Source organism: Sminthopsis crassicaudata, chromosome 1 (genome assembly GCF_048593235.1).
Source record: "Sminthopsis crassicaudata isolate SCR6 chromosome 1, ASM4859323v1, whole genome shotgun sequence".
Lineage (NCBI taxonomy): Eukaryota > Metazoa > Chordata > Mammalia > Dasyuromorphia > Dasyuridae > Sminthopsis > Sminthopsis crassicaudata.
Window position 1 is genome coordinate 181,052,594 of NC_133617.1, and position 27,622 is coordinate 181,080,215.

The 27,622-nt window shown below is 33.4% G+C and overlaps 2 protein-coding genes across 6 annotated transcripts in view; one reads left to right on the forward strand and one right to left on the reverse strand.

Moving 5' to 3' along the window:
- Nucleotides 1–1,743: 1,743 nt before the first annotated feature.
- TPMT (thiopurine S-methyltransferase) lies at nt 1,744–26,761 on the reverse strand. Its single transcript, XM_074272460.1, has 9 exons — nt 26,559–26,761; nt 23,136–23,319; nt 19,320–19,412; nt 17,408–17,540; nt 14,858–14,910; nt 13,545–13,619; nt 5,729–5,814; nt 2,694–2,738; nt 1,744–2,277 (listed from the first exon to the last, which is right to left on the reverse strand). Exons 2-9 carry the CDS (start codon nt 23,273–23,275, stop codon nt 2,165–2,167), a joined length of 738 nt encoding a protein of 245 aa, XP_074128561.1. The 5' UTR covers nt 23,276–23,319; nt 26,559–26,761; the 3' UTR covers nt 1,744–2,164.
- Nucleotides 26,762–26,834: 73 nt separating this feature from the next.
- Nucleotides 26,835–27,622, forward strand: part of KDM1B (lysine demethylase 1B) — a 51,872-nt gene continuing 51,084 nt past the window's right edge. For 2 of the 5 annotated variants that reach the window (XM_074272411.1, XM_074272428.1), the window contains exons 1-2: nt 26,849–27,004; nt 27,365–27,408. The gene's annotated coding sequence lies outside the window, so the exon portion shown is untranslated. Of the gene's footprint in view, nt 27,039–27,364; nt 27,409–27,622 lie in introns of all 5 variants that reach the window. The other 3 variants (XM_074272421.1, XM_074272445.1, XM_074272436.1) reach the window with 3 other exon arrangements.

Sequence of the window (27,622 nt, forward strand, 5' to 3'; positions counted from 1 at the left end):
TTTATTATTGCTTGTTATTGAAAGGCAAATGTTAGTATTCATGAGCACAACCATCATAAAAGGTCAGAAGGTCCCTATTTGCTTAAACAGGTAGCAAAGGGGTCTTCTCTAGTAGGCCAGGATATCTTCTATTTCTTAAGTTTCCTTTCATAAAAGAACCATGAATTTAATGATTAATTAAGCTACCTTAAAGGAATGTGTTGGATTTAATAATTAAATTAAGCACATCTTTATGAAATACCTTGCTATGTGCAAAGTAATGCAGAGCACCATTGAACAGACAGTGAAATGGCCTTGCATTCAAGACCTAAGTACAAATTCCAGCTTTGGTTAATCATGTTAATTTAACAACATACAAGATAATTTTTCTAAGATTGTAAGTTTTAGATAAGTTATTACAGGGTTTCCTATATAGATAACTGATTCACAGTGCATTCATGTACATGGCCTGGGAAGGATGAATTATTTAACACCATTTGAGTGGCATGGGGACCCAAATCATCTGTTTATATTATGTAATAAGCATTCCTAGGATATTTTGAAATTATTTATTTGCTCTGAAAATAGACTTGTGTGAAATACATTTCCATTTTGGTAGCTTTTGAAAAGTTGTATTCCTTTAGTCTGACAATTTAATAAAAGAAATAGATAAGGATATCATATTACACAATGGAAAAATTAATAATCCTGCAAATGTCATTAAAATGTTTCTGAAAGTGGTCATCTAAAGAACCACTACAAAATAAAATAACTTATCCCTATAATACCCAACTTCCTAATTATGATGATTTGCCATTATTTTGAGCCACTTACATTCTTATAATAATTTTGTATTTTCGTATAATTAATTTCGTATTTTAAAATGGTATAGGCTTATTGCTTCTACTTTTTCCTTAAAATTAACACCAGAGGGCAGCTAGTTGGCGCAGTAGATAGAGTCAAGTAGATAGGTCAAGAGAACGTGAGTTCAAATTTGAACTTAGACACTTAACATCTCCTAGCTGTGTGACCCTAGGCAAGTAAATCACTTAATCCCAATTGCCTCAGCAAAAATAAATAAAATAAAATAAACACCAGAATACTAGAACCCTTTTAAAATTCCAATCTGTGAGACATTTAAATATTAAAACAAAAAACTGCCATGTAATTAAATGAAAAATCAGTATTAGAAACCTGGATATGAAAAACCTATAGATTATGAGTCATTGGATATTTTTAGCCATAATTTTAAAAAATGTGGCTTTCTCTATTTCATATTGTAGCTGCCTATTCTTTCTATGCCCAATTTAGCACTATTTACATGTCACATACTTTTTCTACATGTCTTTTTTTTACAAAAAAGTTTTATCCTTTTTTTTTTTTTAAACATAATGAAAACTGCACTCCTCTCCCTGATTGAACCTTTTCTTTATAACAAAGTAACATCTTTGTGACATTTTCTAGCCAATGACTGTTTCTGACAAAGGTATACAATATTATGCCGTAGTAATTTTTCACTTCCCCTTGCCTTTATACTATATAAAATGGGAACAAGATATAAATATATGCATAGACACATATAAGCACCTATACACACTTACATATATATGCCTCTGTGTGTATATACATATATACATTATATATAATATGTTCTAATACATTAAAGAAATTTTTAAAAGGTAAAAAGTATTGGCATTGTATAGGTGATGACTATATTACTATTTTAAAATAAAGGTTAACACTGTCAGTCACTTAGAAAAATACTTTTTAAAAAGTACTGATACTTTTATTGGAAAATTTATAATAAGCAATAAAGATATAAACTGTATTCAAATATAAAACTGCTTGAATCTTGAACTAGATTTTGTGAGGTCATGAATTGAGCATGCAAAAAGGTGGCATGAGTAATTTTTTATTTCTAAATTTTGCTCAAATTAAAATACTTAATCTCAACTTTGAAATCATCATAATCATAATAAAATAGTAGCCCCTTTACAAATTTCTTGAAGTTACATGCATATTCCAATAGATATTGTAAGTGGTATATAATGAGAGTTCAAAAAAAACTTTCAAAGATGTTGATTACATTTTCTTGACATAAAGTTACTTCTAAAAGCTGAAGGAGGTAAAAGATCATGTAAGATTTCACATATATTATCAAATCTTATACAGCTTTAATTTTTATTTATTTTTCTGTAAAGAGATATAAAATCTCAATAAAGTAATCAATTCCCCATTTTTTATGTCTTTCTTCCAAAGCATCAACTTTCTCAAGACATTGAATATTACATGTTGAACCTGGAACAAGAAAAAAAAGGACTGAAGTTTATAATTATGAGAGATGATACATTTATTCATTCATGACCCACAAATATTAGAAATATTACATACACACACATGTCTAAATTCTTAAAGGCATTATAAACTAGTTGGAGAAAGACTGTATTGTCCCTTACTAACTGTGCAACCTTTTACAAATAGCAACTGTCTTAAGACTTAGTTGTCTTATCTATAAAGTGGGGGTGATAAAATCTGTTATAGTTACCTCACAGGATATTTATTGTAAGAGTCATATTAGAGTGTATCTGAATAATAAAATTCTGCAATAATTAACATGATTCTGTTATTATTCTGACAGCAAACTGACAGTATAACAAAATTAATTGTTGGAATTTTTTTTTTAAGAAGACTATGAACATAATTTGGTAACTCACCAAACAAACGTTTAACTTCACAGTCAGAAACATAAAATGGTGGGCCTGAAAAAAAGATATATGAAAGAAGTATAGTGAAAAGACATGGAATTCTTTCAATTCTTAAAAATAACAAATTATTTTTCTCATTTTATTTATTATACACAAAACCCAACTATCCAAATAAGATTACTCAAAGAAATAAAGTGATGCTCTCATCTCCATATCTATTACTTCCAAAATCAGAATTTCATTAGAAATGAATTCATAGTTCTTCCTATCATTCCTATTTTGTAAAGATAGGGAACATGGGCATAGGGAAGCTACAGTCAGAACAGGAATAAAATAAGAATTTTTTTATATTTCTTATAATATTACATAATATAAGTTGCCATAAATAAAAGGGTCTTTTTTCTTCTTTGCTCTCTCTGGAGTATAGGCCCAGTAGTAGCATTGATGGGTCAAAAGGTATGCAGTTTTATAGCTTCTATGTTATTCTTACAATAAGAAATAAAAAATTAATTATTCTTAATTTCTTAGAAATAAAATATTTCCTTATCTACTTCTTCCTCTATATACCTATAACTCCTTACCCTCATGTATAACATCTCTGGGCTATCTTCTATATTCCTATAAAATCACAGTAGTAATAAACTTTACATATATAGAATCTGTTTCCAGTCAAGTAATATAATTACTTATAGACAATAAGTCTTGTTTTATGATAATTTTCTTCAATATGATTTTCAAACTGGAAAAGAAAAATGTGCCTTGTTTCATAAGGATGTCTAACAACAGCATAATTAATAATTAACTTGAAATTTCTCTGTTTGTGGCAGCCCTTTTCATAGTGGCTAGAAGCTGGAAGATGAATGGATGTCCATCAATTGGAGAATGGTTGGGTAAATTATGGTATATGAATGTTATTGAATATTATTGTTCTGTAAGAAATGACCAACAGGAGAAATACAGAGAGGCTTGGAGAGACTTACATCAATTGATGCTAAGTGAAACGAGCAGAACTAGAAGATCATTATACACTTCAACAATGATACTGTACGAGGATGTATGTTGATGGAAGTGGATATCTTCAACATAGAGAAGAGCTAATCCAATTCCAATTGATTAATGATGGACAGAATCAACTACATCCAGAAATGGAACAATGGGAAATGAGTGTAAACTGTTATTTTTACCTTCTGAATCCAATTCTTCCTGTGCAACAAGAAATTCGGTTCTACACACATATATTGTATCTAGAATATACTGTAATATATTTAACATGTACAAGACTGCTTGCCATCTGGGGGTGGGGGTTGGGGGAGGAAGGGAAAAAAATCTGAATAGAAGTAAGTGCAAGGGATAATGTTGTAAAAAATTACCCATGCATATGTACTGTCAAAAAAAAGTTATAATTATAAAATAAAATAAAAATTAAAAAAAAAAAACTTGAAATTTCTCATACATCAAAAACATGATGTATCACACATACACTTTTCTGGAGAACTGGATTAGCCATGTGCATAGTGAAGCTTTAAAATTCAATCAGGCCAAACAGGATAAATAAAACAAGGACAAAAATAAATATCCTTCTATAAACTTTAAAAAAAAAAAGATGGTAATTTATTCTTTGGGCAGTGAAGTATAAGCCAAAACCATTTTGGATTACTGTCAAATTCAACTTACAAGGCAAATTAAAAGGTCAAATCATAAGAGCCTAGAAGTCGAATAGAGCAAAATGTTACAACATTGCTTACTTAGTACACCTCTTTAATTACTCCTACTCCATATCTTTTCCACCCTCATAGGAGTGAGCAAACACAAAATTTCACTAGTAAAATACAACATGAATGTAGAAATATGTTGTACCTGTCATGGGGCAAACTAATTTCTCATTTAAGCTTTCTTTTCTGTAAATATACAGGACTATAAATCTCTTCTTACAAAGACACTTTTCTAGTATGAGCTAAGACTGAATAAAAAATATAATAAGCTAATGAAAAATAAATACTTTGCCTTATTTAATATTTCACATATTCACACAAATTATGTTATTTTTTCAAAATTTTCAAAATTCAATTTTATGTTGAGTTGCTAAGTTTCTCCCTCCTTCTGTCCTATCCAAAAAGGCCAAGAAAAATAGAACCCATTATGAATATGTATAGAATATTAAAATAAATTCCCATACGACTCAGGTTTTTAAAAAAGAACAAGAAAAAACTGAAGAAAATATGCTTTAATTGATATTTTGAGCCCATTATAACTCTGTGAGAAGGTGGATGATGTTTCATCATGATTTGTTAGAGTAGTGGTTGATCAAAGTTACCAAGTCTTTCAAAGTTCTTTATAGTATTATTATTATATGAATTATTTTGTTTCTGCTCATTTCATTCTGCATCTGTTCATATAAGTCCCCCCAGGTCATTATGAAACTATCTCCTTCAACTTCTGTTACAACATAATGGTATTCCATCACATTCACATACTATAACTTATTTATCCAGCCATTTTCTAATTTGTAAATATACCCTCAGCTTTCAGTTCTTTACCAATACAAAAAGAATTGCCATAAATAAAAAGGTCTTTTTTCTTCTTTGATATCTTTGGAGTATAGGCCCAGTAGTAGCACTAATAAGTCAAAAGGTATGCAGTTTTATAGCTTCTATGTTATTCTTACACGTAAGCATCTATTTGCTTTTTTAGCTAGAATTATTTTAACTTGCATCAAGGATTCCAATAATATGAATGTAGCAAAAACAGTTTTCTTAGTTTTATAACTCATTTTTTAAAAAGAATGACAGATTTGTAAGGGGGGGGCCAGAGAATCTAGAACCAAAAAGGTATGGTTTCTAGATCTGTATCTACTACTTCCTTTATACATGTGCAATTATAGTCACAAAAATTCTCTTTTGAGCTTTAAATTTTCTCATTTCTAAAAATGGATAATTACATTTGCACATGCTTGTTGTGAGGAACTAATTTATAAACTTTTTAACACTGATTTTATGAGTTTCTTCTTCTTATTATTATACATGGTAGTTTAAAAAAATACTTACCTGAATATTTAGTTGGATCATATGAAAGAGTAGCCAGGAGATACTGAAAATCTTTTTCCATTAGCGACAACATTAATCTGGAATAGCTAAGAAAGAAAACAAAAGGGATTTTTTGCACGTATAACTTTTCTGTGTAAAGTAAAAGCCAAAATAAATCATACAAAATAGTTTTATAAAGATAGGAAGACAAGGTATATAATTAAATGATAAAAATATGTGCTAAGAAAAGTATGCTAGATAAAGAGCTATAGGAATTTAGGGAATAGGGAGATCAAGATTTGATTAAAGTGGTTTAATCCTCATTTTAACATAGTTAACAAGTCCTTTCTGAAAATTAAAAAAAGTTATAAAATGAAATTCTATTCAAAGCATCTCAAAGTAAAAAGATTTACATTCTTGCCAAATTTTCAATATAAGGCATTATTATCAAGAAAGGATAAACTTGTGAGGGGACAATATTTCATATTAGAATGAGAGTTTGTATTTTTTTTTAATTAAAATTTTTTTTCATTAAAACTTTTTATTTTTAAAATATATGCACTGATAATTTTCAACATTATCTTTGCAAAACCTTATGTTCCAAATCTTTCCCTCACTTCCCTCCACTCCCTCTCCTAGACAACAAGTAATCTAATATATATTAAATATGTACAATTCTCCTATACATATTTCCAAAATTATACTGCACAAGAAAAATCAGATCAAAAAAGGAAAAAAACCTGAGAAAGAAAACAAAATGTAAGCAAACAACAACAAAAAGAATGAAAATATTATATTGTGATCTACACTCAGTTTCCAGTCTGCTTTCTGAGTGCATATGGAATCAAGATCATTGGAAATGGCCTGAATCATCTCACTGTTGAAAAGAGATACATCCATCAGAATTAATCATCATATAATCTTTCTGTTGCTCTATACAATGATCTCCTGTGTCTGCTCACTTCACTTAGCATCAATTCATGTAAGTCTCTCCAGGCCTCTCTGAAATCATTCTGCTGATCATTTCTTATAGAATAATAATATTCCATAATATTTGTATACTGTAACTTATTCAGCCATTCTCCAACTAATGGTCATCCACTCAGTTTCCAGTTTCTTGTCACTATAAAAATAGTTGCCACAAATATTTTTGCACATGTTTGTATTCTTTTATGATCTCTTTGGAATATAAGCCCAGTAGAAACACTGCTGGATCAAAGGATATGTACAATTTGATAGCCCTGTGGCCACAGTTCCAAATTGTTCTCTAGAATGGTTGTCTCCAGAAGCTACCGATCACTCTCTGGGAGGAGATCTGCTGTGTCAACTCAAATCTCTTGGACAGATTCTTTTAACTCTGGTCCAGAGAAGTGATTTCCCTTCCTGTAGAGAGCTGCCTCAAGTCTGGTCTAGAGCAGAGACTCCCAATCTCTGGAGTGCTGCCCTCTTTTATCCTCCCAGAAAATGGGCGTGGGATAATGTAAGGGCTTCTGGGAAAAATTACTTAAATCAATGAACTTGCTCCTCCTAAGCATGCAAGCTCCTCCCCAGTAAAGGCCGGAACTAGAGAATTGTCAAGTACTGACTTAGCACTTAGTAAGAACCTAATATATCATTATCTCATTAGTACTTAGTAAGAACCTAACATTCCACCAACAATGTATTATGTGAGGGCTTGTATTTCTAATCAGATCAGCATCATAAAATTCAGAGCATAAGACTTAATGGTCTTATTTTAGTCACAGCAGAGTCATAGTAGAAAACATTCTAATACTTCCATACACACATATATCCAAATAGAAATGTACTAGAGAATAGATTTAATTGGATTTAATTTGATTCATTTATTAAAGGGGCAGCTAAGTGGATAGAGCACCAGCCCTGAAGTCAGGAGGCCCTGAGTTCAAATGCACTCAGACACTCAACATTTCCTAGCTGTGGGACCCTGGGCAAGTCACTTAACCCCAATTGCCACAGCAAAAAAAAAAAAAAAAAAAAAAATCCAACCCAAACAAAACAAAACAAAACAACCCATTTATTAAGCACCTATCAGTATTTTTAAATGAAATTTGATCTTTTCTCTCTTCTATCACTCACTACTACCACTGAAAAAGAAAAAAGAAAAGATAAAGAAAACCCTCAGGAAAAATATACATAGTCAAGCAAAAGGAATTCCTCCACTGGCCATCCAAAATAAATGGGCTCATTCTGCACCTTGATGTCCCGACTTCTCCATTAGGAGATAGCTTGTGGCTGTGGGGTCTCTGAAAGATGGTTGACCATTACTTGGTCAAAGTTCCTATGTAATACTATATCTGAAGCAAGAGGCAATACACTAGGCAAACTTGTTTGTCTTTTATTCTTGAAAGGGACCATGACATCTTGAAGGTAATGCCATGACTTGAAAGTCAGCTAGATTTAAGTGAGGGAGAGGTATGCAAAGTCACCAGTCTCTTTCTTCTAGAACCAAATGGGACCAGTGGGAAGATACAACTCAGGATGAGTGGAGATGGCTCCAGATATGTAGTGGGAGACCTTCACCTTTTTAAGTTAAGGTCTATTCCAAGTCTCAGTTTAACTGAGGCAATATCCATTCAGTGATTAAGGTAGGTAAGAAATGAACTCATGCTAAGTGAAGTCAGCAGAATCTGAACATTGGACACAATAACAGAAAGCTTATGTGATTGATGATCAACTATGATGGACTTAGTGATCCAAGACAATTCCAATAGATTTGGGATGGAAAATGCCGTCTGCCACTAGAGAGAGAACTGTGAGCATATCAAAGAATATTATTTTCGAGTGTTTTTTTTTAAATTTGCTTTTTCTTTCTCATGATTTTTCCCCTTTTGTTCTGATTTTTCTTTTACAACATGACTAGTATGGAAATATGTTTAAAATGACTGTACATATACAATCTCTATCATACTGCTTGTTGTTTTCGGGAGGAAGAATGTAAACAAGGGAGAGAAAAAATTTGGAGCTCAATATCTTACAAAAATCAGTCATTTAAAGTATCTTTACATGTAATTAGAAAAATAAAATACTACTGAAGGAAAAAAAAAAGAAATGAGGCAAAGAATGTCCTCTTTTGGGAGGGCAGTGGGGAATGAATCTGGGAGGGAAAGATCCTTAGGATTTTTGGCCAAAACAGAAATAAATGCTATTTAAACTCACTCAGCTTTCCAGGTCCAAACAATGAGCAAGTCAGGCTTGGACTGGGACCTATAGTTGGCCAGAGTGATTTTGTTTAAGGCATGGTCCTTATGAAGGAAATCTAGCCTATAAACCCCAAGACAACAAGCACCAGAAGGGATCAAGGAAAGAGAGAGAAGGAGGAAGAGAAGAGAGAATAAAGAGGGAAAGTTTAGGAGAAAGGGGAAGGAGAAGAGAAGAGAAACAAGGAAGAGAGGTAGGGAGGCAGGATCTGCATTGCCTAACTGGAACTTGCCAGTGTGGTCTCCAGTGGGGCAGCATCTACTATTCATTTATTTCTGTGCTTCATAATTGCTCTAAATTAAACCATGGACAATAAATAACATTACCAGAAAGAAATTGTTAAAATATAATTTATCATATTGCAACAAACAGAAATAAAAAAGCTTATTTCAATGCACTGTCTTAATAAGGTAGAATTTTTTTAATTATTGTTATTGAAAATGAATATTTATTGAAAAAAGGTATTAAATGCATAGGATTTAAAATGTATACTACTTACATTCATAAGTAAATGTTTTAAAAGGCAATTTTGATACTACAAAATTAAATTTAATATTCACATAAACTTAAATGGTTTTATATAAGGTCCTCTTTTGTAGCACATTGAAATATTCATGTTTGTTAAATTTGAAATAAATAATATTTTGAGCTTGAAAAAAAATGAGAAAAAAATTCAGTAGAAGATAGTGAAATGAGTTGAATCCAAAGAATGGATAGTATCTGATTCTGACAAACAAGTATGAATTTTACTTGCTAGACAACAGAGAAACACATAAGAGTTTGGAGTAGAGGAGTATCAGCAGGAAGATAAACCTGGGTAATAATAGATGGTTGGGAGAGTAAAAAGAGTGGAGGCAAGGAATTCACACAGTCTGTGTGGTTATGAGTGAAAGACTACTCTTAAGGCAAAGCCAGAGGGAAAAGAGAAAAGAAGAGATGCTAGAGGTAATTAACCCAACAAGAAGACAAACATATTCTGCAACTTTTTATCATGATCAAAAATGATGAAAAAAAGTTTCCATGAGAGCATTTCTGTACTATTTTATAATATTAAACCTGTTACCTGATATTCAACAAATGGAGAGTGCATACCAGTAGAATGCATTAGGCAAACTATTGGTCTCTGTCATTTTAAAAATATTCTTTGAAGATTTAAAGAGAGCCTACAAGAAGGGAATGTCCCTTAAACTATTTTTAAAATTAAATTAAAATTTTCTTTTTAAAATTTTGAGTTTCAAACTATCTCCATTCTTTCCTCCTCCCTCACACTAGAGGCGGCCAGTTGATTTAAATACTTATAATATTCAGAATACCTTTGTTGTTCAGTTTTTCCTAAACAATATTATTGTTACTGTGCACCATATTCTCTCCATTCTACACATTTTACTCTTGAATATTTTATGCAAATCTTTTCCTTGTTTTCCTAAAATTAACCTGCTCATCATTTCTTACAGCACAGTATTCCATCACAATCATATACCACAGCTTGTTTACCATTCCCCAATTGATGAGCATCCCCTCAATTTCCAATTCTTTGCCACTACAAGAAGAGCTGCTATAAATATTTTATAACATATTGGTTCCTTTCCCTTTTTTCCTCATTTTGGGAAATGGGCCTAGTACTGGTATCAGTGGATCAGTTTTATAATTCTTTGGGCATAATTGTAGATTGCTCTCCAAAATGGTTTTATGTCTTCACAATTCTACCAACAATATATTAATGTCCCAATTTTCTCATATCCCCCAATATTTGTCATTTTCCCCTTCTTTCATTTTAGTCAATTTGATAGTTGTGAGATGATACTTCAAAGTTGTTTTAATTTGCATTTCTCTAATCAATAATGATTTAGAGCATTTTTTCACTTGAATATATATATGGGGTGTGTGCGAATACACATATATGTATACATGCATTTATCTTTGATTTCTTTATTGAAAAACTACTTGCTTATAACCTTGGACCATTTATCAACTGAGGAATAACTTATACTCTTATAAATACGACAAAGTTCTCTATATATTTGAAAATTTTGTCTGAGAAAATATCTATAACATTTCCAAAATTTCTGCTTTCCTTCTAATCTTGGCTATATTGTATTTATTTGGACAAAACCTTTTTAATTTAATGCAATAAAAATTATCCATTTTATATCTTACAATGCTCACTCTCTTATTTATTCATAAATTCTTCTCCTATCTATAAACCTGATAGGTAATAAACCACATTCTTCTAATTTATTTGTGATATTTTTGTTATATTCTAGGTTGGTCTTTTGGGGTTTCCTTTATTTAGTCTCTAAGGTTTTCAAATCCTTTGGGTCAGTGGCAAGAGGAGAAAGAGCAGCTGTGTCTTTGGAAACATGTAATGGTTAATTCTGTCAAGTTTACAGCATCAAGTCATTCTCCAGTTTCTTCAGAATCAACTACAAAATAATCCTTCAAATGTTAAAATATGATTTCTTCCTAGAGGAGAATGGTTGTGCCCAATTTTCTTCATTTTCTCTTCTCAGCAACTTTCACAGCTGTTAAGTGCCCATCTTACTGGTTTTGGCCCTGACTATAAATGCTGCTCCATCATTTTAGAAAAGAGGATTTTGCTAATGCAATATGTTTTCTTTTGGGTGAAACCAAAGGTTCCCTCTATTTCCTACTGGTATTTGAGTCAATAATTTTAAGGAATAAGTATAATCCATCTAAGAGGAGGCCCAGTGAAATGAAATATTTTCTTTGCCAAGCATTTTGAAGCTATGGGCAGCATATAAATAGGTCAAAATGAATGGATGGAAGAATAAATGGAGAAATGCTTTGCTTTTAAAAAACAAAGTTTCAAAAGAGACACTGGGTGTGAGAAGCACCATTGAGAAGTAATTCCACTTGTCATATAAAAATATTCTTCACTTTACAAAAGAAATCCTCTGTAAATTTTATTTTTTAAAAAATATCAGATTACCCTCTTACAGATTCACTAATTACATTACATGACAATGTCTGGGGAAATAGTAGGGGCCACTTGGAATTGATAGTTCACCGTGAGATAGAATATTTATGAAAATTATAAAAAAAAGAAAAAAGAAAACAATAATGATCAGAAGTACAATTTATTAGAAAAGAAAAGCAGAGATAGTAATCATTGATCATAAAGTTAAAGTTAAAATGGATTCAATCAAAAGAGAAAAACAGAGAAACTACACAATATGACAGGCATATCAATTGATATTATTTTAGACTATTTGAAATGAGTAGATAGTAAAAGGTTGGAATATTGCTGAGGTATAAGAAATGAGTTGCTGGATTTAGAAAAATAGGGAAAGACTTGGACCTAAGAAGCATAATGTTATTTACTTTCAGAAAAATAGAAGACAAACAAAAACAGTACAACTTTACATAGATGTATATGAATATTTATGCATATGATTATATATTTCTATGCATGTATGCATATATATCTATGTAGATATACATGCATATATATGTATGTGGCATATATAGCGTACATACATATATGAATATATATAAATATATCTCTATTTAACTACAGCCTTCTTGAGAGAAAACAGGGTAAGGAAAGGGAAAAATAACAAAAAACAAAAATAACAACAAAAACAAAGCAAAAAACTGTAGAGAACAAAAGAAAACCTTTATAAAGAAGAAAAATGGACAGTTCTGAATATAATGTATAGTATTTATTATATAGGCTTTCTTAAAATGGAAATTTATTCTTTCATATTTTGAATTCTCTCATTTTGCATGATGATTTTTTTCTATTTCATATTTAATGAACAAATAAATAAATAAATAAGGCAAAAAAAATTTTTAAAGGGCACTTGATGATATGGTCATGAGAATTAAAAAAACGGCAAAACAGAGAAAGGAAGACTGAGTTAGAAAACAAGGAAACAACTTTAAAAAAAATCCTTTCCTAGTTGCTCAATTTGAAAATACAACTGTTATATGTTTATAATATTCTCACTTCCCTACAAATATAAAGTAGTTTCCCCTAAAATTTTTCAAATCTGTTGTCAATTTTCCTCCAAGAAAGATATTTTATATAGTTTATTTAGTTGGAGGTTCATTTTCTCACGTAAATAGTGATAAATCTCATATACACATAGTATTGAAATCAATCAACAATAAGTTATTAAGCACTTATTATATGCTGGGTATTATGATAAGGTAAAGTGGAAAATAAAAATAATTTTAATTAAATTACATATGTGTACTCAGAGAATACCTTTTAGCTCAGTAAGCTGAAATATGGCAACAAATCCTACTAAATCATGAAAAATTAAACTTCTTGATATACATACTATTTCAAATTAAGGTTTAATTATTATCAAAGAATTGTATCTTTGTTTACTGTAATAATTATAAATAGGTATAGATATTAAACAAAATCTTATATAATTGCACTCTTAATTATATAGTTTGTCATGTTTATGTTTTTTCCTAATAAGGTAATAATAATAAAAATGAAACTACTAAAGATGCATCAAAGGATTTTTGAAAACTAATAAAGTCAAGATGATTCTACTTTTTCCATAAATTATAAAGCTATAAAGCATGTTGCTTTAAAAAAAATCTGAGAGTACATTTTTCAAAAGCAATCCAAAATACTAACCATTCTCGATCACCTGGATTAATAGCAACTAAGGCTCCTCTATCCCAAATTCTGTCAAATCTGCCAACATTGGCTCTATAAGTAAAAATAAATAAATAAAAATTAACCTTTAATGAATAGGAAAAGTCTCTTAAGTTACAAAGAAGTTTGCTTCTATTAGTTGAGGGCAATTCTATACCATTAATTCAATACATAGGTAAAATCATAAATAAAATCCATCTCATCCCCCAAAGGGTAAGTAGAACAGGGTGCCACATGGAAATAAGTCCAGAAAGATTAGCTTCTTTTTGTCTTTTTATGTTTCCCCCTTGAGGTGAATGCTGTGATTTCATGATAGAGTTTATGGTATTCTGAGTCTTCCCAAACTATCTCTACCCCATATTAAAAGGATTGTGCAAAACTAATTAGTAAGTGAATAAGCAAGGAAATTGTTATTTGGCTCTTTTTTATTTTTAAAGGAGTAATGAAGTATCACCACTATAAGGGTTCTCATGATTTGGGGAAAGTAAAGAAGGAATCCTGCTGAAGGAAAGTTCTGCTCCTTTTTCCCAAATGACTATAATTTAGGACTCTACATGGAAGTTGGGGATAAGAGAAAGCTCTCTTCCCCTTCTTCATCAATTAGTTCAACTTTGGTTATAAATCCAGGGATTAGGTAGAAAAGATTACAGCTCAGGTTCATGATAATTTCTTTTTCCAAAGTGGATATGTTCAACATAGAGAAGATCTAATCTAGTTCCAATTGATCAATGATGGACAGAATCAGCTACACCCAGAGAAGGAACACTGGGAAATGAGTGTAAACTGTTTGCATTTTTTGTTTTTCTTCCTAGGTTGTTTTTACCCTCTGAATCCAATTCTTCCTTTGCAACAACAACAACAACAAAATTCGGTTCTGCACATATATATTGTATCTAGGATATACTATAACATATTTAATATGTATGGGAATGCCTGCCAATCTAAGGGAGGGGATGGAGGGAAGGGGGAGGGGGAAATTCAGAATAAAAGGGAGTACAAGGGATAATGTTGTAAAAAAAATTTCCTATGCATATGTACTGTCAAAAAATGTTATAATTATAAAATTAATTAAAAAATTTTTTAATTTCTTTTTCCAAATAAGAAGTCAAGGTCAAAGTCATTAATTCGGTATAATGAAGACATCTGTAACTATAGTGAAAAAATTAACCACATAAAATTAAAAATAAAATTGATCTTCTGAATGTATTATAGCAAATTATTTAGCCCAGATGAAAGGACCCTACAAATCTTCTTGCGAAGTATGTGATTTTAGATATATAATTTATTCTTACCTAGGAAGGTCAAAAATATTGCAGCAATATAAAGTGATATTCCCTGATGAACTCTGAAACAACATAAATTCAGAAATAAAAATATTTTGTAAGCAATCATAGAAAAAAAGGTGAAAGTCCAGAAAATAGGTGAGCAGAAAAAGAAGGATAAAGGATAAAACACTCTACAATGCAGTTTTATGGTAAATATGCTTTAATAGCTCCTCATTTTAAACATAAAAGACATTCATCCTGGGTGTATTAAAGATTAGTTCACAGATACACATCAGTTTAGACAGATTATGGCATTCATTTCAGTACTTCTACAATTCTAGGGATAATTGCTTTCTTTGCTAGTACTCTGATTCTGTTAAAAATACAGGAAAGGGAAATGGACCTGTATGTGCAAGAATGTTTGTGGCAGCCCTCTTTGTAGTGGCCAGAAATTGGAAACTGAGTGGATGCCCATCAAGTGGAGAATGGCTGAATAAATTGTGGTATATGAATATTATGGAATATTATTGTTCTGTAAGAAATGACCAACAGGATGATTTCAGAAAGGCCTGGAGAGACTTACATGAACTGATGCTGAGTGAACTGAGTAGGACCAGGAGATCATTTTATACTTCAACAACAATACTATATGATGATTAATTCTGATGGATGAGGCCATCTTCAACAATGAGATGAAGCAAATCAGTTCCAATAGAGCAGTAATGAACTAAACCAGCTACACCCAGCAAAAGAACTCTAGGAGATGACTATGAACCACTACATAGAATTCCCAGTCCCTCTGTTTTTGTCTGCCTGCATTTTTGATTTCCTTCACAGGCTAATTGTATACTATTTCAAAGTCCAATTCTTTTTGTATAGCAAAACAACATATATTTATATGTTATATAAATATTATATATAATATAATATATACTATATATATATAAAATATATATATATATATATTGTATTTAATTTATACTTTAACATATTTAACATGTATTGGTCAACCTGCCATGGTGGGGGGGGGAAGGAGGGGAAAAATTAGAACAAAAGGTTTGGCAACTGTCAATGTTATAAAATTACCTATGCATATATCTGGTAAATAAAAACTATTAAAAAAAATAAAATAAAGAAAAGGTAAAACTATTCACCAAGAATCTGAAACGTTGAGATTTTTCTGAAGTCTTTCATTGAAAAACTGATGTAAGAGAATTTTCCCTAATACTTTCCTTCTACCAAATATTGGATATGTAAACATTAATCCTTATATTTGTTTTAAGATTCGCATAGCACTGCATGCATATCATTTGCATTGTTTATTTCAGTTTTCTCATCTGTACAACGGGGATAATAATAACGCCTATCTCACAAGATTGTTGTGAGGATGAAATGAGATAAGAAAGCACTTTGCATAGTGCCTGACACATAATAAGCTTTATATAAGTATTAATTATTATTATTATTGACCTTACAACAAACTTGTGGGCCTAAGTTATATAGATATGATTACTTCCATCTTGCAAATGGAGGAAAATGAGTTTAAGAAATGTAAACTACTTTGCCATTGCCATAAAATGAGTATCAGGGATAGAATTTGAACTCAGATCTCTTCAGGTCCTGAATCTAATTCTCTTTTCAAAGTACTATATTTCCTCTTAGCTATCTAAAGACACTCTTACTAGAGACCAAATTTAACAAATAGAAAGTTTGCTTTTATTTACACAATACAATCCCCTTTCTTCCAAGATGGAGTCCTCCCTGTATAGGAACTTTTAGTTTTAGGATCATCTGTTATATTGTTCTAGTAACTACTTTCATCTTTGGGCCATTACTTCTACCTCGTCTGTCTGAAATCTACCAACTTTCCAGATTTTTTTAGTAGGTAAAAGAAGCCATTTTTTGCTTCAATGCTTACCTAGCCTTCATTATTGAATGGGTGTTGCCTCAGTCAAATTGACACTTGTTAAAAACCTTAGCTTAAAAAGGCATCTGGGGCTATCTCCAATTGTCTTGATCTATATCTGGCCACTGAACCCAGATGGCTCTGGAGAGAAAAATGAGGCTGGTGACCTATACAGCTCTCCCTCACTTAAATTCAACTCACTTGCGTGTTATGGTATCACCTTCCAGATGTCACAGTCCTCTTCCAGAATGAAGGACAAATAATAACAACCAACTTTTCAAGGTACAGCTTAAGTTCCACCTATTCTGTGAGGCCTTTTTTGACTACCCAAGACTCCAGTGATTTCTCCCTCCTCTAACTATAGATTTTACATATCTATGCTATGCCCCTATCACTAATTACATACTGCTCAGTAAAGTTTAATGGTCATCAGTGGACTGGGCCTAGAAAAGTTGCAAGATTTCTTCCTAACAAAACTTATTTTTGATGAGTGATAAATACTGAGAAGCCCTGAGATTCTTGAGTCAAAAATCTACAAGTATGTTTATATAATGGCCAGGAAAGTTTCAAAACTGTGTTTTCTTTAATTCTTACCATTCATAAATAACTTGGCCTTTGGGAAATACTTAAATTGTATAAATTTTTTAGAGAGTAAGTAAAGTAAAACAAACCTTAAATACTTTGGCTTCTGAAATTCCTTCAACTGATTCTTCTGAATAAGACAAATTCTGCTCGGTAAAAAATTCCCGTATAGCCAGTTCACTGATTTCTACTCCAATTACACTGTGACCCAGGTCAGAAAACCTGTACAAAGAAAACAGCATTGTTAGTATTTATTCTCTAATTGTTTTGTTTGGAATTTTATCATATCAGTGAATCTATGGTAGAGAGAAAATACAAGATAAACTAAATTCCTTCTACAAATGTAGAACAACATTCTTCAATATAATTTCTTCAAAATTTATATTAGAACTCCAAATCTGATTTTAGATGACAATGAATTGAAATCTACCTTCTCTCATAGGTCCATATGTTCAGATTCATCAGGTTTTGTGAATGACAAATGTCAACATTGAACACAATGGTTCCTTGCATGCATTTAACAACCCACATATGCCATGAAAATGCTGAAAAACTAAATTTACTTACCCTTCAAGATGGAAGGGAATTATTCACGTTAAGTCTTAAAACATCCACTGATTTATTTAATGTCTAGAGTTGAAGTAAATTGTTTCAAACTTCAAACCATTTTTATTAGAAACTCTTTATGCTTGTCTTAGACAAATATACATCTTATAAAATATTTTTTCAATTATTTACAAGATCTCAATCCAACATGCTTATGTAGAAACTAAGTATCTGTTGTGACCATCTCTGTAACAATAAACAACACATAGATGGTGAGCCTTCTCTCTTTAATAGAAAGAAATACAGACATACTAATGGTTTTAAGTCAGGTAAATAAAAAATTCCATACTCATATTCATATATAGGCATTTTTCTCGATATGTATATCTTAGTATTGTATTGTCATAGATTTAATTTGTTCTGGCCTTCAAGAATTAATATCTTTGCATATAACTTTTTAAAAGAAAAATTAGGTAAAAAAGGAAAAAAAAAACCTGAGAAAGAAAACAAAATGCAAGCAACCAGCAACAAAAAAAGTGAAGATGCTATGTTGTGCTCCACACTCAGTTCCCACAGTCTTCTCTCTGATGGCTCTCTTCATTACTGAACAATTGGAACTGGTTTGAATCATCTCCTTGTTGAAGAGAGCCATCAGAATTGATCATCATATAATCTTTTTGTTGCTTGTATAATGATCTTCTAGTTCTTGCATATAACTTTCAATGAGTTTCTGTCTTCTAGTTAACTCAGCATAGTTAAAGTAAAGACAAAGCAATGAAATTAAATTCTAAGTAGAGCCTCAGATCTACTCTATCTCATGTTTAGTCTTGACTTTAACCCGAGTCAGCTATCTCATAAATACACACTATTATAACACTATGGTTGGATCTATGTAAAACCTGCTAAAATTAAATCTAAGAATTTGTATTATTGATTTGTAGTATTATCCCTTCATAAGACATGAAGCACTTTAGGATAACTGATCTAGAGTGAGAAGAAATCTAAGTGGTGATCCAGCCAAACTTATTCATTTTAAAGCAAGTAATTGAGGTATGAAGAGGATAAGGTCACTATGGAAGAAAGTGGCAAATTCATATCCAGCCATTCTAGCTCCAAATCCAGTTTTCTTTCTACCCTCCCAAGCTGCCCCTACCCCCATGACTCTTGTCTTTCCTCCTGAATTCAAAACATTTTTTTTGGTCAATAAGTTAGTTACAAAAATTCTGTGCTACAAGCTACAGCAATCATCTCTCCTTTTAGTCTAAGAAGATAATTTCATGTTACCTCTTGAGGAAAAAAATTTCTCTGTATCAAAGAATTCTAATAATCTTAAGGAAATTTTTAAAATTAGGTATAACCCATATACATTTCTTCCATGTGTCATTTAAAAATTGTTTGAAAAATCCATTATATTATCCCAAAAAGAAAAAATTACTAGTATTTATCTGTTCCTACCATTTCATTTCAACTGCTTTTCCACAAAGAGGGAAAAATACCTTGAGCCCATTTCTGCCATTAAGAAATGTATTCATGTATTTTCTTAATAACCTGGGAGGGAGAGGAAATGAACAAAACATATTAACATTTTTTTAAAAAGAATTCATTACAACAGCAAAGGACCAATATTGCTTCAATAATGTACTCTTTTTATTTCTTTATTAGCAAAATTTAAAATAATAACAAAACAAACACAAATTCCACAATTCTGTTTTTGAATTAAAAAGAAATGAAGCTTGCTAAAATCTGGTATCTCACTATGATTTGAAGGTAACTTGAAGGATTCTGAAGGATTTATCAGTGAAGTGCAAGCTCTGAGATGTTCTACTAAGATGGAAGAGTGAAAACCAGTCAAAGAAACTCCCTCAGTTCTACTTTTGAACAGCTCGTGTTTTGACTCATTTTCCAGTCACATTTATTCTCAAAAATCATCTCTTCACTGGAGCAGGGAAAACACTACAGATCTTAGAAATAAAAGAAATGGAAAAGCGAATGCTTATAACTCTTATTTATTACTGCAATTTAATTGTCTGATATTTGTTCCTGTTCAGTTGAATTTCCTATGTTGCTAAGACAGTAGATTCCCAAAATATGTGTACTAAGATTTTAAGAAATACTTGGTAAATATTTTGAAAGACTGCAGAGAAACTATCACTGATAATCTAATCTCTAAATCAGTCCATATCCTTCTCAATCTCTCAGAACTGTTTTATACACCATATGATGGTACAGTGGAAGAAAGGGAAGGAAAATACATGATTTTCCTAAAATGCAAGTCTGATCATGTCACCTATCCTCAATCAATTCCAATCGCTTCCTACTGCCCCTAGAAGCAAATACAAATGTTTTGTTTGTCATTCAAAACCCTTTTAATCTAATATCTTCCTACCTTTCTGGTAGGAAACCTTATTCCCCAACACATATTCTTTAAACTAATAATACTGACCTTCTGTCTATTCCAAGAATAAGACATTCTATCTCTTGGCTCAGGGAATTTTCTTTGCCTGCCCCCATATGTAAAACACTGTTTTTGCTTTGCTCTGACCCCCAAACTCCCTGGCTTCAAATACCAACTAATATTCCACCTTTTATAGGGAGCCTTCTTTTAATTCTAGTGCCTGCTCTTTTTGTTGTAGCTAGAAACTGGAAGATGAATGGATGTCCATCAGTTGGAGAATGGTTGGGTAAATTGTGGTATATGAAAGTTATGGAATATTATTGCTCGGTAAGAAATGACCAGCAGGAGGAATACAGAGAGGGTTGGAGAGACTTAAATCAACTGATGCTGAGTGAAATGAGCAGAACCAGAAGATCACTGTACACTTCAACAACAATACTGTATGAGGATGTATTCTGATGGAAGTGGAAATCTTCAACATAAAGAAGATCCAACTCACTTCCAGTTGATCAATGATGGACAGAGGTAGCTACACCCAGAGAAGAAACACTGGGAGGGGAATGTAAATTGTTAGCACTAATATCTGTCTGCCCAGGTTGCATGTACCTTCGGATTCTAATGTTTATTGTGCAACAAGAAAATGATATTCACACACATGTATTGTACTTAGACTATATTGTAACACATGTAAAATGTATGGTATTGCCTGTCGTCGGGGGGAGGGAATAGAGGGAGGGGGGGTAATTTGGAAAAATGAATACAAGGGATAATATTATAAAATATATATATATATATAATTCTAGTGCCTTCCTTTTATTAATTATTTTCAATTTATTCTATAGATAGACTGCTTTTTTGTATTTGTTTTTGGGTTATCTCCCTAGTTAGAGTGTAAGCTCCTTGAAGACAGAGACTGTTTTAGACTTCTTTTATGCCCAATGTTTCAGCATCTGGGACCTAGTAGATTCCTAATAAATGTTTATTGATTAACATTACCAATTCGCATGGATTGAATGATTACTTCCATGTAGATGGCATAGATTTAGATACCTAGTTTAAGAATCTTTCTGAGCTCTCTTGTGTAAGACCAACTACCTACTTGGCCTTTTAAATTGGATATTCCAGAGACATCTCATTCATATTCAATGAATTCTCCATGTCTGTTAAGGATATCATCATTTTGCCAGTCTTTAAGATTTTTAACCTTAGTACTTTCCTCAATTTCTCACTTTCTCTTACCTCTCTTATCCAAGCAATTGCCACATTTATTGTTCCTCCTTGTACCTTAGTTCAGGCCCTAATCATAAGAAGCGATATGGAAAGTGAGCAGGGCAGTGAATTCAAGAGGCAGAAAGGCCTGGGTTCAAATTTCACTTTATACTTTTACAAGCTATATGATCCCAGTACACCTTTTCCACTTTGCTTTCCTTATTTCTGAAATGAAATGACTGGACTAGTCTTTAAGGTACCTGCTACTCTAAGTCTATGATCTATATATTTTTCTTTCTTAGAATAATAATCTACTAACCTCACTTTTTCAAGGTTCTTATATATTAAATTCATCTTCTGCATAATTGCTAAAATGATTTTCCTTATACACAGATTTAAATGTTACTCCCTTACTCAAAAAACCCAAAAAACCAAAACTCACGATTCTTGTCTCTAAGATAAAATATATAAAATAAATCCCTCTATTGGGCTTTTAGAAGTCTTCACAGCTTGACTCCTGTTTGACTTCCCATACAACTCTCTGTGGCCAGTCAATTGGCTGATCACTGTCATTTACACAATATTCCCTCTTCCTATCTCTATGCTTTTGTGTGAACAATCTTCTATACAAAGAATGCGTTTGCTTATTCTCACTTCTGCCTCTGAGAAGTCCTCATTTTTTGCAGCCTAACACCTTCTATACAAATTCTGATGCTAGACCTCTTCCTTCTTATTACCTTGTATTTATTTTGACTTATTTTATATATTTTTGTTTATATATCCATATTTGCACACATATATTTATACATGATCAAAGAAATAAGTAATTATTTCCCTTGGTGTAATATATGTTCCTTGAGAGAAAAGAGATTGCTTCATTTAAAAAAAATTTTTTTGTATCCTTTGTACCTGCCATAGTTTTTGGTACAGAGTAGATAATTAATATACCCCTTGTTTAGTGATACATAGACCTCCTGCAGCTACTTTTTTGGTAGGTGCTAATATAAAATAATAAAGGCTTCTATTAGAAATTATTTCTGGAATGACTTACTCTCTAATATAAAGATTAAGAAACCCTGAGGATCTGTTATTTGTTTAAATATAGAGTCTAGTATCCCTTCTAACCCTAAATCTAAAATTCTAAAGTAATCATGCTAGATTAATTTTTTTTCCTTTCTTTCTTCCTTCCTTCCTTTTTTTTTTTAAATGGGTTGTGTCCTAGTCGTAAGATCAATGAAATGCTGTAGATCTACTTTACATAGATTTCAGCAAAACATTTGAACATTTAATTTATCATTCTATGCTTTTAGATAAGCTGCTAACAGAGGTAAATTGATGTATTTGATCTTTTGAAAATAGACAGAGATGGAAGAGATTGAAAGTAAGGAAGACCATTACAATAGTCCAGGTAAGACACAATAAGAATAAGAATTAAGGTGATAACAATACAAAGGTATGGCAAATAAAGAGCCAAAGAGTATTTGTAGTTGTGATGTATGCTTTTTCTTTTAAGCAAAAAGAGTATGCATTTTAAAGCAACAAAAGTTTATTGCCTCTTCTACATAAGCAAAACTATCCTGGGTCTGTGCAATATGAATCTAATGATAATGATAATAACAATAACAAGGCTAGCATTTCTTTGTTAGATAAAAGAATGTGTTTCTTACTTATTTCCATGTTCTTGATGAAATCCAATATTGTGCATCTCCCATTTTTGTTGCCAATAATCAAGAGTAAGTGCCTTATTTTGCTGTTCCCCAAGAACAGAGTGTTCTTTGGCTCCTGCTACAGCTGTTAAACAATCCATGATTTCTGGTCAGGTACCTTCCACAAATCAGGAATTCTTCATGTCTGAATGAAAGGCATTGACACATTATCAATTAAATGTATTGAAATGTTGTTATGCAATGTTAGCATTGGTAGTAATATTTTTTTTTCTTTAAGTAAATTTTGCTGATATTTTTTACTGTAATGCTAGAGAAACTGAGGCAAGATAGAGATGAGAGAGTTTTTAATATTTTATTTGAATTTCTGAGAGGGAGAGATTGTCTGGAAGCAGAGCAGAATTCCTTTTGCTCCCAAGGCTGAACTGGACTTTCCTCTCAAAGAATTCAGCATGGAATGTGAGATTCCAGTGATTTTTATAGGGTTCTAGTGATCAGAGGAGACAAAGGTAAGGGATGGAGTTCCAACACTGATGAGTGGGAATTTCCAGGAAGGGACCATCAATCTGAATCTAACAGGTTGGGGGGGTGGTGGGGTAGGATCATAAATTCTTATAAATTGGGAGTAAAGGAGATAGTCAGCTAAAGATAGGAAATCTGGAGAGATAGAGGTAAAGGAAGCCAATTAGGTATCTAAGATAGAACATCTGGAGTTTTATGACTCTTGGAATGCCAGAGTTTTCAGATCTCCACAGCCTTAATTATCTCAGTCCTAATGAACAGGAAAGGGGATTTCAAACAGGAGGACTGAGGCAGAACAATTAAGGGAAACTGAGCCAGAACAATAAAAGGAAACTGTAGCACAACATTACATTGACTAAATTTCCCCTTTTATTCTTTCTTGCCAGGGAACTCTCTCTTATAAAATAATTTTTAAAAAAACTAAAGAAAAAGAAGTGACAATTAAGAAAATCAACAACAAAAAACCCAAAAATATGACATTATATGTAATGTTGCATACCTATGGAATGCTTATTCTTTCCCCCACCTCTACCTCACTCTGCCAAAGAATTCAGGGAAGGTAAGACATTTTTGATGTCCCCATTTTTTTTGAAAAATGAGATAATTAAAGTAAAATGAGATACAAAACAATTTCCTTTATTTAAATATACAGTATACTTTATGCAATTGATGTTTTCTATTGCTGAATTGTAGCGATTTTGATTTTTTTTCATAAGCAAATATCCTACTTCAAATATTTCAGTTGTGTCTGACTCTTCATGACCCAATTTCGGTTTTTCTTGGCAAAGATACTCAAAGCATTTGCCATTTCCTTCTCCAGCTCATTTTACAGGTGAGAAAACAGACAAAAAGGGTTAGGTGACTGTCTCAGAGTCACACAGCTAGTAAATATCTAAGGCAGACTTAAACTGTAGTCTTCCTAACTTCAGGCCTGCTATTCTGTCTACTGTACCGCCTACCATTATAAATATATCAAATCCTATTTTAAATATCCTGGAGAAGCTGCCTATTTAGAATATATGCATTTGTAATATGAATTGACTAAACCTTCATTTATATCTTTGTAAATTTAGATTTCATACACCTGATTTTCTTAAATCAACATGCCCATTATTTCAGAAGGCAAAATATATCTTTGGTTGCCAAAAAAAAAAAAAAAAAAAAAAAAAAGGATCAGATAATTTGTTCAGGTACTAATAAGTTTTTTAATGCTTCCAGAAAACTACTATCCTCTTTGTGGCAGGTAATCACATTTTATACAAAGGCCAGTAATTTTGGTCTACATCTAAGACTTCCCAGTTCATTAATAAAACAAATATAGATAAATTGGGCTACAACTTCCAAAGACTAGCATTTTAAATACAATTATGCATCAGTGATTTATCACTTTTAACAATGACAAGGCTCAAGTAAAAGAAATTTCTGTAGAAAGATTTGGGCTTTAGTTGCCTTAAAATTCAAGGATTAAGAGCCTCTCATCAGAAATTAGAAGTAATTCAGCTGTGGTTTTGAGATTCTCCTGCAAACTGAGTTGACTGTATATAAAGCTGACTGTATTAAGAGGAAACTGAGGCTCAAAGAAATGATTTACCTATACTCTGACTCCAAAACGGTCTTCTTTTTCCCATTTACCAACTGCCTTTATTTTAAAAAAGAAAGAAAATAAAGTCTAACATGTTCATCTATGTCCAGTTAAAAAGAGCTCTTGCATTATGTACTTTTGCAATATTCAACTCCAAATCGAAGAAAAAGGAGGTTCAGTGGAAGCTTCCACTGGGGATTTCCTCAAAAACAAAACACCGCCCCTCCCTCAAAAAACAAAACAAAACAAAACAAAAAACCTGACTTTCGAGCCTTTAAGAATCAAAGTTCAAATTTCAGGTTCCAAGCTGTGAGAAGCAGCAAACAATCTACAAGGAACCCTCCCCCACCAAATACCTTTGGGGTATTGCTCAAATGGTTCATTTCCTACGTCAGGTAGTCTTAGTTCTAAGGGTAGAGTCCTAGGCCTCTTGAATCAGAAAGACCAAAAAAAAAAAAAAAAAAAAAAAAATACTAATTCGAATCCTATCTCGAACCTGCAGTGTTTAATCCATTTGCCTCAGTTTCCTCAACTGTCAAAAGAGGATAACAACAGTATGTATCTCACAAGGTTGTTGGGATGATAAATGAGGCTTAGCATTCTAAATAAATGTTTATTCCCTCCCATTCTTTTAAAGCAGTACCATAAAAAAGTGGTTCTTGGGACCAGTGAACTATTATAATCAGCTATAAAAATATAAAGTAACTATTACACATCTACAGTAAGAGTAACACTTAAACACTAAGTTGTTACTTCTCTGTATCATTACCTTGGGGGCGGGGGTGCTCTTCACATAGTGCATACAACTTTTACCTGTTCCCTGCGGTACTTAAATATTTCTTTCAGAGCCTATTCTTTCCCTCTGTTTTTAAGGAATAATAATAAACTTGAGTAACTGAAAGTTTAAAGGTGAAGGTTTATTATGTATGTCAGGAAACAAGAAAGTTGAGGGTTTTACAATTTTTTTTTCTCCCTAATTTACACGAAATAGCTAGACTGGAACGAATGCTGCAAAAACCCAGTCATTCTTGCCTCTGAAAATTTATAAAATCCAACACCCTCCTGGGTTAATGACTGGGTCGGAGGGGGTGGGTGTCGTACGGCACCTCGCACGTCGCTCTCAGCCCCAAAAGCCACAGCTCTTAGGCAAAGGGTGGGAGTAGGTTCCACTCCGCCTCTGACAGTGGGGCGGTGCCAAGAGCGCAGGATTTGGGGTCATTTCTCTGGGTCTCATTTTCCTCATTAGCAAAAACAGGGGACTAGTCTACGAACTCCAAGGTCCCCCAAGGTTTGGGGGGGGGGTAAAAATGGGAGTCACTCACGCTTTCACAAGGTCACATGCGCTTCTCCTGCACGCCTAAGCGAGCTGGACACCTGCACTCACTGGCATCACCTCCGGGATCTCCGTCTGGGGTCCGTGGGCAAACGGGTGAGTCCCCTAGCCACTCCCGGCGGTCCGGCCCACTCTCTTCGCAGCAGACCCCGCCTCTCTTCCCTCCCCTTCTTTCTGGGTCTAAGCTGCGCCGGCGGAAATAGCCGGGGCGGGGCGGCTGGGGCGGAGGCGGGTCCCGAGCCCCTCCCCAGCTCCTCCCCCGTCGGGTCACGGCGTGACAGGGGCGGAAGCAGCGGCGCCGCGGCGGCCGGCGGCTGAGCGCAGGCTGCGCCTCGCTCCCTGCGCTAATTGTCCGGTCCCGTGCGCGCAACGCGCTACTCCCGGGAGGTTTCTGGGGGCTAAAAGCCGCGCCCGCCTTCTTGCTGGCACTCAGAGGTTGGAGGCGAGCGGCTGCGCTAGAGCGGGGGCGGTGGGTGACTTCGGGTGACAGCGCTCGCACAAAGCGGCTGGGCTGGGGTGCAGGCCCCCCGGTTCCTCCTTTGCAATTTCTCCCACCCAGGAGAATCGGGGTGGGAAGTGGGAAGGTCCTGGAGGGGACCCCAGTGAGGTCCGGGGACGCTAAAGGGGCGTGGGGGTGGCGTAGGGTGTGGTGGGGTGCGGTGCGGGGGTGCGCTCTTCGGCACGAGCTCCAAACCGCGGTTGTGGGGTGAGGACGAATTTGCGAAGAGGGAATCCCCCGGCTGGTGGTAGTGTGGCTCTTGCCCCATCCCTTACAGCCCTTCCTTTTTCTTGCAGCTGGTGCTATTCACTGCGACTCTCCGCACCAGTTCGGTGCAAAGGTGAGAGGCAAAGCGATTCTGTCCCTCGTATCCCTGCCCCGGAGAGAAAGGGAAGGAGAGAGAAAAATAGAGAGAGGATTTAAAACCAGTTTGCTAAGAGGCACTGCTGTTGCTTTTGCTTGTTAGCACGGGGGATGACGAGCTCTTCGTGTTTTCATTGCTGCTGTCAGAGCTCTGTCACTCGGGGGTGGTCTGCTGCGGGAGGAAGGGCTTT